General features: G+C 40.2%; 1 protein-coding gene across 1 annotated transcript; it reads right to left on the bottom strand.

Moving 5' to 3' along the window:
* Positions 1-1,292: 1,292 nt before the first annotated feature.
* On the bottom strand, positions 1,293-10,846 carry slc17a8 (solute carrier family 17 member 8; the record flags this gene model as incomplete). Its single annotated transcript, XM_083972862.1, has 12 exons — positions 1,293-1,622; positions 2,033-2,160; positions 2,586-2,696; positions 2,993-3,125; positions 3,214-3,363; positions 3,445-3,587; positions 4,548-4,634; positions 5,399-5,486; positions 6,629-6,743; positions 8,413-8,531; positions 8,728-8,983; positions 10,746-10,846. 12 exons carry the CDS (start codon positions 10,844-10,846, stop codon positions 1,293-1,295), a joined length of 1,761 nt encoding a protein of 586 aa, XP_083828988.1.
* Between the last annotated feature and the right edge of the window lie 1,642 nt (positions 10,847-12,488).

The raw sequence follows: 12,488 nt of genomic DNA, 5'->3' as shown, positions 1-12,488 counted from the left end.
TTTAATTTGATAATAAATAATTTTAACTATATTTTGGATATGTACACATATATATATATATATTTTTTCAATTACAAAGTAACATGAATGAACATGTTGAGTAACCTCATGCATGTTACTAAATAATCCAGAAAACTACAGAAAAATAGATGCAGTTTATCAGGCCTACATGTCTGGTGTGTTCAAGTAAAGTGCAAATCAAATGAAAGCTCTCTCAAGCAGCAAGATAATTATCTACTGTACAAATTTTCCCTTCTCTTCTTTAGCAGTAATGATAAACAGAGTGGATTTCCTAAACTCTTGTGATGAAAGTTAAATGTTCTCCTACACACTGGGTCCTTTTGTACCAAGACTGAGAGGTTGCAAAAAAGACAAACACCAGAGAAATAAATAGAGTTTCACTAAATTCTTCACAGAGTAAGATCAGCACTGACTCGCCAGCTATTTCATCTCTTTATGAGCTCAGAGCATCATAAATAATGAAGCTGATACAGTGCTGGTGAGGAAGTAGCCAACCTAACAAACGGGTGGTGAACTGAGATCTGCTCAGACAAAGGAGTGCAAGCGAAGCAGTAACAGAAATCAATCATTCAGCAACAGCAAATACATACAAGCAAAAAACAACAACTACAGCAACAACAGCAACGACGACGACGACTACAGTAAGGCTTGTTACATTAACACTATGGTCTGCTGTCAAATCCACCCTTCAAGTCCAGAAGCACGTCTCTTTGCACGTTGCATAGCTGTCACGAAACACGTCCAAAACTGTCTACATGGTTCAAAATAAGCTACATAATGTTCAGGCAGCGTTCGCTTGCACAGACGGTGAACGATCAGCGCATGTTGGAGGAAAAGTAAAGTCTGGTTTGACAGCTGATATGTGTTGCTCGTGTGCCTTTAACACAGCACTAGCTGGTCCTTACATGTTGGTCTGTAGTTTTCTCTCTATTGTACTAAGCACACTAGTCTACTGTATATATCTATGAGAATTAAATTCAATATCTGATTTTTCCCCCCTGTATTTGTTGTTGTTTCTAATAAAATTATGTTTGATTTTAGTGTTTTGCCTTTTTTTTTTAAAGTTGTGTTCTCACATGATATTTTCCCAACAAACACTGTAGTATACATTAAAGTTGAACTGGTGAATTTACGAAAAAATAAAAAGAGCAGTCTTGAGGTACATATGATGCTGCTTCTCCTGTCACTTCTTCCGTGTTTCTGACATTTCCAGAGGTGTGAAATTGAACCATCAGCTTTTACTATTTGTGAGTGTTTGGAAAAATCCTGTCTCACTGGTACCGGTCCTGGTAGTCCCCATTTCCACAATGTTCCTCCTCCTCTTGCATGGTCACGCCTCTCTTCTTTTTCCAGCCCTGTTTTCGACCGGATGAATTGTCTGCTGTTCCATAACTCTTTTTGGGAGCAATCATGTTCTCAGTATTGAGCTCTGACTCCTCCGCCAGCTCGTCCTCATCAATAATGCCACATTTATCCTCGCTCGTGCTCTCAGGGTTGGCCCAGTCCTGCTGCTCTCCCGAAGCAAAGATAGCGTAGAAGATGACCCCTGAGTAATGCACCATGGACGCAATAACAAAGACATTCTGCCACTCCAGACGAGTCTGTGGGGAGATGAATGGAGTCTATGAATTTCCTGTCAGAAGAAGACTTACCCTACTCCGGTGATGCACCACTGAGTCAATGATGTAAATCTTCTGAATTACTCAAGGCCGTGGACATACTAAACCTCCTATGTGTACAATACATTTTACAGTGCTATAAATGTTTAACAATAACTGTTGATAGGTGCAAGATTATACACAGCAACTCCTATTTTATGCATGTAATGTATAAGTGAAGGACATTGTTTCAGAGCCTGGTAATTTATTTATACATGGGGGCTGGGAATGGATTTATACAGGATAATTACACATGACTAGGACTCTCAACAGAATATGAAAAAAAAAAGACATAAAAAAGAAACAATTTATACATGTTCAAATACTATATTGTGCAGAAGTGTTACACTCACCTTGTGTATAGTCAGAGCTCCAACAATCAGGGGACAAACCATTCCCGAAAGCGTCCCCACCCCGTTGGAAATGCCCATCAGGATGCTGGCATAGCGAGGAGCGATATCCAGATGATTGACATTAAAACCTGGCAACAGAGTACACAAACAAGTGTGATATCAGTGTGTTATTACAGTGACAAACTTCTCGAGATTTTTGGATGAACTGAAACGTTTTAGGTTCAGTTTCACTTGCACATTTAGATTTTTTTTTTGTTGCTATGCCAACAATCTATAAAATATTCAGGAGAGGGGCCTGTGTGAAGGCTGCGCTGACTAATGCATGTAGCTGCACTGCATCACACCCAAAGGAAAAGGTGCTGCTTAAAAATCTTTAGACAAGTATTTCATAATCCACAAGACAGAACCGAAAAAAGGTGCTGCTGCAACAAATTATTAAATGGCTCAGGTTTCACACAAAACCCTCCTATTTTTGGTTTAGAGGCAAAATACAAATCTTACATAGGCCATCGGATGAAACATTGATTTTTCTATGGTGCAGATGTGTTCATACCTGAGATGGCAAATCCACTGAAGCCTACAGCCAGAACGAGAAAGGAGATGGCCACTCCTCGGGTGTGAGAAAACCCGACCACCAGCAGCAGAGTGGCCTCCATCCCAAAACCTGTGGAAACACAACACCAGGGAGTGGTCTATAAGAGCAGCTATTATAAATAAGATTGTGTAGTCTACAGCAGGTTACTGTTGTCACGTAGCAATATTTAAGTTTTTATTAAACAATAAAAAAAAACAGCAGAGGACATTGCTGACAAAAAGTTTTACATGTTACTTTTTTTTTCATGTTTTCATAGTTATCTATTTCATTTTATTTCTATTACATCTTTAAGTGTAAGATATAATGTGTCTAAGTTTCAGATATAATGTCTCTTATAGGGCTCCCTCCAGTTTGCCATGACGTACCTCCACAGTTCATGAGTTTCCTCACGTTTGTGGTAGACATGATTTTGTTACTGCGTAAGTAGTCAGCCAGCTGTCCCCCAATAGGAACCACGATTGTCATCACCATGTGCGGGACAGCAGACAGGATCCCCACCTGTCGGGAGTTCACACATTCAGAGTAACTGTGATGAAGTATTTGTCATTGTAAACCGATTGACACTAGCGACACAGTGAGGCCAAACCTTGCTGATGGGGAAACCAAAGACTTCCTCAAAATATGCAGGCTGACTGATAAGGAGCAGGTAGAAGGTCCAGCTGCGGCAGAAGTTGGCCACGATGATGGCATAGACGGGCATGGAGGTGAAGAAACGACGCCACGGAGTCTTGAATTTCTTTGGTTTGGAGACAGTGAAATGATTAAGCGACTGCATTGTGATGCACTGAACTTGTCTGGATATGAAATGCATACACACCTCAGTTACACTCAGTTGTTTCATTGTTTCACCGATGGTGGTCTCGATGTACATCCTCTCCTCATCAGTGATTGTGGGATGTGCAGCAGGACTTCCATAAGCCAGCAGGAGCCACAGGACATACCACATGATCCCAAAAACACCTTTTCATTGGAAGACATAAACAAGTGAATGAATTCTTACACACATGTTCCATACAGATGTTCATCTTTGTGCTGCAAGCTTTGTGAAGTGTTTCAGATCAGCCCAAGTGCAGGACAGACTAATTAAAAGAAGCCCACACCTTCTCTGAACCACGGGAGTTTTCATTATGAAAATGAAATGAGCAAGGTGTGAGTCACAGAGCCCAGACAGGAAAATGCTAATTTACATCAATAAATCATGAGATTTTATCACAGCAGAACCAGAGTAGATTTTTATTAAAAACACGTTGGGCAAAGTATGAATTTTATGTGAGTGTTAATCAATTTAATCAAACTCAAAAGCAATTCAGATAACGCATATTGTGCAAAACGAACAAAGTGTAACTGCCACAGAGCAACGTGGCAGTCAAGGATACAGAGGAGCACCAGAAGAGCAGTTTAACACATATATAGGTCACTGTGCTTAAATATCTAAATATATCATTCATAAGTTGTATCTATTGGCTTTAATTTATGGCTTGCTGGCTTATCAATTCATACACACATACATAATGCGGTGTATCCCCTCTTCTTTGTAGTAAATTTGGCAATTGATTAATAATTGGTCTATAATGAGGCATCAATTCATAGTGCTATATCAATAAGTTAGTATATGTCCTTGTATGACATCTCTTCCACCATTAAATTTTCAACAAATCGTTAAAAAGGCATTAATCTATATGACCACAAACATATCATCTTAATCATCTCAATGCATGGCCTAAAGACAGCCAAGGTATTGTTGTATAGATTGACAAATGATTTGCGCTGTTTGATGTATAGTGTGGTGACTGTCTGTTGGCAGCGTCATGTCAGACTTTTTTCCATCTCTTCATGATTAAATTTTTCAGTTTCACATTATTCTTCTTATGTGCGTGACTGAAGTGTGACTTTATGTTTGCGATGTCCTTTCAACATTACCATAGACGTAAAAGACAGAAGACCAGCCGACATACTGAACCATTACTCCGGCTAAAGGCATGGCGATCACTGCTCCTGCATAGGATCCTAGGAACAATGGGTGTCAAATTTCAATGTCAAAGGTATTATCATGCAGAACATTACACATAATCAGCAAAAAGTACTTAAAATTTCCATAGTAAAAAACATGGTGTTACTTGTTCATTCTGAATTTCCCACTTCCACTAGTTTGCAAATTAAAACTGAAATTAATTTAGTCACATAGCCTTCAATCAAACAAAAAAACTACTCTGTACAGTGATGAAAAAGTGATTTAAAAAGCAAAAATATGTCGAGTTGAATGGGAAAAAATGCTTTCAAATGAGTAACGGGCACTGCCTTGACAGAGAGGGTGTTTTAATGTGTTTTCTATTATCTGACAGATCCATGAACACCGTTGTTCTGAATAGAGCAGAGAGCATGAGAGTGCTTTCGGACAGTAAGCAATGTGACACTTCATTTAGGTGAATAGATGGCGAGGCTCCTTCAGAATATGCAGGTGAGCCGTGTTCATTTACAGACAATGTCAAGAGGGTATTGATGCATGGGTTGTCATGGTACCAGTTTAAAGAGCAGCATGGTTATTTTAATTTCTGGATGGACAGCAGTGGACTAGATCTGCAAAACAAAATAATCTCTCCCATGTCTATTTACTGACCAGCCCCACTCTTACAGTATTTATAAGCTGGTGTAAACTGAACAAATAGCATCAGGGTCAGGGGTTAGGGATAAGGGCTGTGGTGGTGGGTTTAGGTGGGTTCGTGGACTATTCTGGAGCACTTTTAACAAGATGAAACAAAGACGTCACTTACCACAGAATGAAGTGGTGGCCAGGCGACTCCGTTCAAGGGGGGGGGCCCATTTGGACCACATCCCATGACACGCTGGGTAGGTGACGCCCTAGCAGGGACATGGTGTAGAAGATGTCAAAGGTCAAAGTTGGACTTGAGAGGAAACCTGGAACTTAAAGCAGAAGTAAGTGGTCCGGTCGTTTTCCCTAATGCTGCGTTCCAGGCAGGCTTTTGAAATCGTAAATTACAGCTTCAAGTCACAACTTACGACTTTGTAGCGTTCCAGGCAACCCACTCGTGTTTTTCCGACCTGTTTTACCGGTGAAAGTCACTATAACGGCCACTCGTAACTTCCGACCGGTGAACTCGTACCAGATCGAACTGGTACGACTTCACGGTCGGAAAAATACGAGTTTCCTTGAACGCACCATAACAGTCCTCGTCGCTACGTCACCACATTCACGGCGTTCCTTGGCTGCACACACAGCCCTGCATGCCGTTCTCTCTCCTCATTGGATAAAAACTGTAGGATACGATAAATGTTTTCTCTTCGGCTCAGAGCAGAGCAGAGGGACTGAGAGACCCGTGTTTCAGTCCAAACACTCTATGTAAGTGATTGCTGTCGGAAGATATAACTATTTAAGACTTATATTAACACAAATATATCACTCACTTCTGCTTTAACTGACAGCAGAGTGAAGTAGCTTAAAGGAGGGGGTTATGTGCCAGTCTTCTTGGCTTGGAACAGTGAAATAGTGCAACATGTAATTTTAAAAGAGCCCAGTTGTTTGTTTGTTTGGGAACCCTTCAATTTACAGTCCGCTATTTACGTGATAATGTCAATAGCCAAGAAATAACAAGTATTGCATCATAATGTCTAGAAATAATGGTCAATTTCATAGAAATGTCATGAAATATAGCCAAGAAATAATGATTGTTTCAGTAGAAATAGCCCAGAAATAATTGATAGTAATTGACAATTGCAAGGACTTGGTGGAGAAAAATTCTGGCCTTTCCCAAAAAAATTCAAAGCATGAAAAGCATGTGTATCCTTTGCCTTTATGAAAAACATGACATGAAATTGACTGTTATTTCTTGGCTATTTCTTGACATTGTCGCGTAATTAGCGGCCTGTAAATTAAAGGGTTACCGTTTTGTTTAGTTTTTTAGCTGTGTCTGTAATAAGCAAAGCTATACTGCCATTAGCTTCATATTCATCATACAGATATGAGAGTGGTATTGATTCTTTACCTCCACTAAGCCCTGCAGGATGCGCACAAACATGACACAACCATAGTGGACCCTGGCTGCCGATGGGATGAACATATTCAGCAGCGATGTCAGGAAAATGGCTGCCCCGAACACCCTGTTGAACAAATGGTAATGTCATCGTTTAGTGTTAAAGAGAAGTGGAAGTAACATCACTTACACATTTAAAGGAATAGTTTTACATTTTGTGAAACATGCTCAGTCAACACAGCCAGCAGACAGTTAGCTTTGCTATGCATTAAGACAGGAAAGAGAAACATAGACCGCCATAGCTGAAAGGTCACAAAATCCAGTCTGTTTGCCACTCAGCCACTCTGGGCTGCTGGCAGTGGCCCAACAGCTGTTTCAAAGTGGGGGTACACCTGTGGGCACACATCTCCACGCTATGACCCTACATTTGCCCCAAAAGGGTAAAACTGGCGCGAGTGCTAATGCCCAGAGGGCCCATTGGGGCCCCAATGGGCTTGTGGGTGCAGCGTGGACCCACAAGTGCCCCCAGAGGGCCGGCACTGGCAGGTTTGCTGTGCACCTACCAGGGCATCTACAGCTCATTAATCAACAAGGGACCTCGCTGTCTCGATCTGAAACACTTTAATGTGGGGATTTGGGCTGGTGGGTGGATTCTTCCAGTCCTTAAGCCAAAGTCTCTGTGTGTTTTAAATAATTTGGTGTTTTTGATGTCTTCTCCCCAAAACATTAAACTATTTCTTTGAAGCTTTTTCCTTGAGCAAATTATTTCATTTGACCTTAATTAGAGAGAGAGAAAACAGACACAGTCCTCAATTGGTACACTTCAGTCTTTTAGCAGGTCAGCTGAAAGTGCAAAAGTAGACATAGGCCTACACTTAAGCAAGGAGAATTAAGTTCTTTCAATATATTGAGCTAAAAAAAAAACATATTAATAACAAATAATAATTTTGTGTTTTTGATGAGAAATGTATATAGAAATTACAGACACCTGTAAAGATGCTCTTGTGCCTGACTGTTGTGATATTATTGAGCTCTGTCTGTAACAGGTAAAAACACAACAAACACATGCTACCCAGTGTCTGAAATTAGATGTCTAATATTGGCAAGCAGTATATCTCCAAACATCTGACGGTCAAAGCATCTCAGTCAGCCGCATACAGAGACAGATCTCACGCCTCCGTCTTCCATGGACTGAGATAAAGACATCCCTTTCAATCCATAAGTTTCTGCTTCATCACCACGCTGCCACTTAGCTCCCTTCTCTTTTCTCCTTCACCTCATCCCCCCCTTCCTTCTCTTTTTCCAAAACAGCGTGTAAGTGACACTTGTAATATTCCAGTGGCTGGTGTTTCAGAGAGAAATCAGAGGCAGGATCTTTCATTATTAACTCTGTCAGTGGTGTGTCCTCTTTTCCTGTGAAGGTTTTATTACAGGATTGCTATCTGCTCCATCAACACCGCTCACCAAACCGTACAGCTTTAACCCTTTAAATGCATGGGCTGAGGAGGCGCTTCCCCCCAAACCTTTATCTGTTTTTTAAGACCTCCCTGTGATCCTTTTTCTTATATGTGGGCAAAGCAGCAGCAGCCGCAACTCTGATTTTATTTTATTGTTTTAAACGTCATCCATCTTAACTCTCACCTGGAACATCAAACTTTAAGGATCAATTTTCTCTCAGTTTTCTTCACTGTGTCTGAGGCTGCAGCCCACTATAATTTTCGGTCCTAATTAATCTTTTGGTCAATAAACTGTCATACAAAGCATGAACAATAATGAAGTCATTAAGAGCATTTGACCTGTTGGCAGAGAGCTTGTTGGAGATGAAACCACCAGGGATTTGAGTCACAATGTAACCCCAGAAGAAGGAGCCATGGATCAGCCCCACAGTCTCTGGGTCCCAGTTAAACTGAGCTTTCTGGAAAGGGAGAAAGTAAAAGTAAAATGTAGCTTCAAAAAAATGCACAAAGTGTTTTTCCCAACTGCACTGACCAAATGACAATTTTTTTCTTATGCCAACATTAGACCAACTTTTATAATTTACAAATATCTAATAGTTTGTCTTTATCTATACAGTCAATAACACTGATGTCCTGTTCAATAGCTCCAGCTACCTGAAGCACTGGAGTCCCATTGATGTAGACTGTGTTGTTGTTCACCATCTCCACAATGGCCACCCCAAGATTGCAGCGAATGCCAAAGGAGATGCAGAAGCCCAGGCCGCTGAGGATGGCGATGATGTAGCGTTTAGGGAGACCGCCACAGCTGCAGTCCAGTAGCGGGGCAGGACGTGGTGCTGATGCCACAGGACGTCCATCCTCTGTCAGTTCAATGTTGTCCTCCTCTTCTACGTTGCTGCCATCTATTTTCCTGTGGAGCAAAGAAAAGCAGTTAGTTGTTATCTGTTCAGCCCAAAGTAAAAATATTTATAACATTAATGAAATCTCCCCCTGCACAGCCAGAATGAGACTCACAGGTGCTCACAGGTGGTCACGGGAGTATATATATAAATATATAAATAAAAAAATAAACCAGAGCACACTATTTTTCATATAAAAAATATTTTTGTTTAACCATACTCCTTCTCCTCTTTCACTGTCTGATTTACCTAAATTCTGTAATTAAAAAAATATGTATATGTACCTACAAACATATACAGAATTTGTTTTTGTTAAATATTAACATGATCATGTTGTAGCCTATTGCTTTTGTATGTGACTTTATCAAAATGTGTCAATAAGACAGCACAGTAGCACAAGATGACAGAGGGCAAAGGGCAGAGGGCTGGAGACGAGGCCAAGACACACAATGAAAAAGGTCACAGCACTGTTACTATCAGGTTTCTGATCCCATAACTTGTCTCTCTGCACCTATGATCTGTTTTCCCTGTCTTCTTTGACGCTGTCCTCTGACTGGGATCAGTTTATTTGGTATGAATGATCCAAATCCCAAATTCTCACCTGTGTTCATCCTGTCATATTATGTATTGTGGAGTAATGCAATAATTGCAGTGACCTGAACTGTTAATGGATTTCTGCAGTGCTGCTCAAGTTCATACAGCAAAAGAATTTCCGCCCAAAAAGTCTCCAGTAATATCACTCAGGTGACAGCGTAGGTACAGACATTGAGAAATTTGATATCAGCATCATGTAGCTGTGTATGGACATTGTTGGCCTTAATCCTTAAACTAACGGTACAGTAGATGTCTTGTAGAACAGCTGCACCAAACATGGGTTACTTAAAAAGGAATTTTCCTTCCTAAGGGTTAGGGTTATCATAAACAGAAATTACCGAAAAAGAAAAAAGAAAAGAAAAGAAGCATGAGAAGACATTAAAAAAAAACTGTAGAGTAGGGTTAAAGGTTACAGTCCTGCTGAGTGCTGGCCATTGGTCCATTACCTATAAATGGCTGAAACATATGGACAAAAATCATGCAGACCGTGTTGTATATTGGACCTTTCATGTCAGTTAAAAGTGAAACGAAATTACTGATCTAATTCTTTACTATTCTTTTTTGTTCAGAAGTGAAACATTTTCTAAATCTAAAATGATGGGTTCGTCATTTTTGGTTATTGATATTGAAAGAAAAATAACAATAAATCAATATTAAGCAACAGCAAAGACAAACATTTTTTGTATGTCACTGTATTCCACCTCTATAAAAGTGAATACATTAATTGAACACATACAAACTCAATTTGCAAGAAACTATCTGCTTAGTGCTTTATCTCTTAAAATGACAACAATCTTCCTTGTATGTGGAGACTCCCAGCACTACGTACGCCCTTCTGTGAAATATGTATCAGATATGAAATATGTATTAATGTCTTAAAATAAAATCTGTGATTACATCACTGGCATTGCCGGGGAAGCACAAGAATCAAATATTTATTTATCGTCAGGATCTCTGAGAACACGTTGGGCTTGATGTGCCTGCTCCCAGGCTCTCAGAGTCGATATTTCAGCTCTGTTAGAGTGGAGCCAGCTGTTTATAAAAGATCTCACATATACAATAAATGGACAATGACCACAAAGACTGAGCTTATTAGATGCAGTCTAAGGAGTGTATAAAACACCCAGCACACACACAGTCTTCATGCCTCCTTCCCACTTTCCATACAAACCCACTCACCTTTGTAGTTTTCCTAGAGAGTCGCCCACAGTGTTCTTCACTTCCTCCTTCCCAGGCTTCAGCACCTGCTCCTTCAGACCTGCCAAGCCACCAAAAGGCATTTTTCTGGGTTTTTATCTCAAAAAAAGGTGTCTTGGTACCTCACTGCCACACTTTGCTATGAGAAGGCGGGAAAATCTACTAGAAGCTGTTCTTCATCCTCCCTGTGTTTGTGGCACCAGTGGTTGGCTCCACCTTTCAGTGGTGCCAAGGGTCCCTCAGAAGTAACACAGACTTTCTCCTGACGATTCAGAGAGAAGTTGGAGGAGGGTTGGTGTTGGAGTATTCCTCTGTCCAAAAGTAGCATTCAGCTTGTTTAATCTCCCAAAGATCCATCCAAGACTGATCAGTAAAGATTAAAGCAAATAAAAGTGTAGAATCCAGTTTTTTACTCCCTGGGCATTGTGAGCCCTCTTTGTCTGCACCTCAACTGAATGATCCACTCAGATCTTCTCTCCATCTCATATCTCATCTATTCCTGGTGAGGAGGGGGCAGGTGTAGCTGGATTTTCCAAAAGCCAGCCCCTTCCTTGCCTTACACATCATCATCATCACCATCACTATCATCATCTTCATCGTCATCAACGTCAACTCCACAGCACCACCCCTTCGTCTACCGAGGCTCATCTGATAGCAGCTGACTGAGTGAACAATTAAATATGAATGAGCTTCACAAGTTGCATTGAGGAGAGACGGGGGGAGCTGGGTGGCTGTGGTGTAAAATGTGAACAGGTGAAACCTAAGACAGAGCCGCCAAGTTTCAGGTTTACATTCCTGTTCTCTGCCAGTTTGTCCGTGCTGGCTTTTCACTTCTGCATATACAAATGCATGATGGATATCATTACAGCTGCCATAAAGCTACAGTTCATAGACTGGTTTGTGAATGTGAGCTTCTTAGATATTCATTTTGTAAGAAAAGAAGACCACATCATTTTCCCGACTGTATTTCCATCTTTGCTGATCATTAAATATGCAAAAAAGAAAAGATTTTTTTTGTTTTTGTTTTTTTTGTAAGGGGCTGCTGCAGAGTGACTGCTCAGGGTGAAGCCATTACCTCAGCTGTTTATGCTCTCCATAGATAAAAATAGGAGCTTTTTTCCCTTGTGGGCACTTTTAAAAAACATGTTTCCTTATATCAAAAATAAAACATAAATTATTACTGGAAACATGAACATGAAGAGATCTGTTTTCTGACTCGTGTGACCTACATAAATGTTTTGTTTTTGTTAACTTTTTATGGTGAGTTGGGTGTGGATTTTTCATGTTGTTCTTTGTAACACACATTTTTAATTATTGGAAAATTAGTCAAATTTATAAATGAATAATGTGATAATTAGATATGAAATGGCAAATCCCAAACAGAGTCAAGAAAAACAATACACCAAACTATCTCTCAGCTAAAAGGCTAAAGTATTTTTGTTTGAACAACAACAATGCATGTGGATCATCTAAATTATCAGAATCTAAATCAATTGGCTTGATTTGTGAGGTACAATTACAAGTGAAAGAAATACTAAACATGAAACCAGACAAAAATGAGCCTCGATGCTTTTTTATTAGGGTCATACCTGCCATCTAGTGTTTGGAATGAGGAGGTGCCATATGAGTTCATTATGCGGTTGTGCAGAGACTCACATGCTAAACTGTATTCAAATCCGTAGTGCAATGCAGAAATGTGATGATGAATACAACAGCAACAACAAG

Source organism: Trachurus trachurus, assembly GCF_905171665.1.
Source record: "Trachurus trachurus genome assembly, chromosome: 6".
In the NCBI taxonomy this organism is placed as follows: Eukaryota; Metazoa; Chordata; class Actinopteri; order Carangiformes; family Carangidae; genus Trachurus; species Trachurus trachurus.
This window is presented reverse-complemented; position numbering and strand designations above follow the sequence as displayed.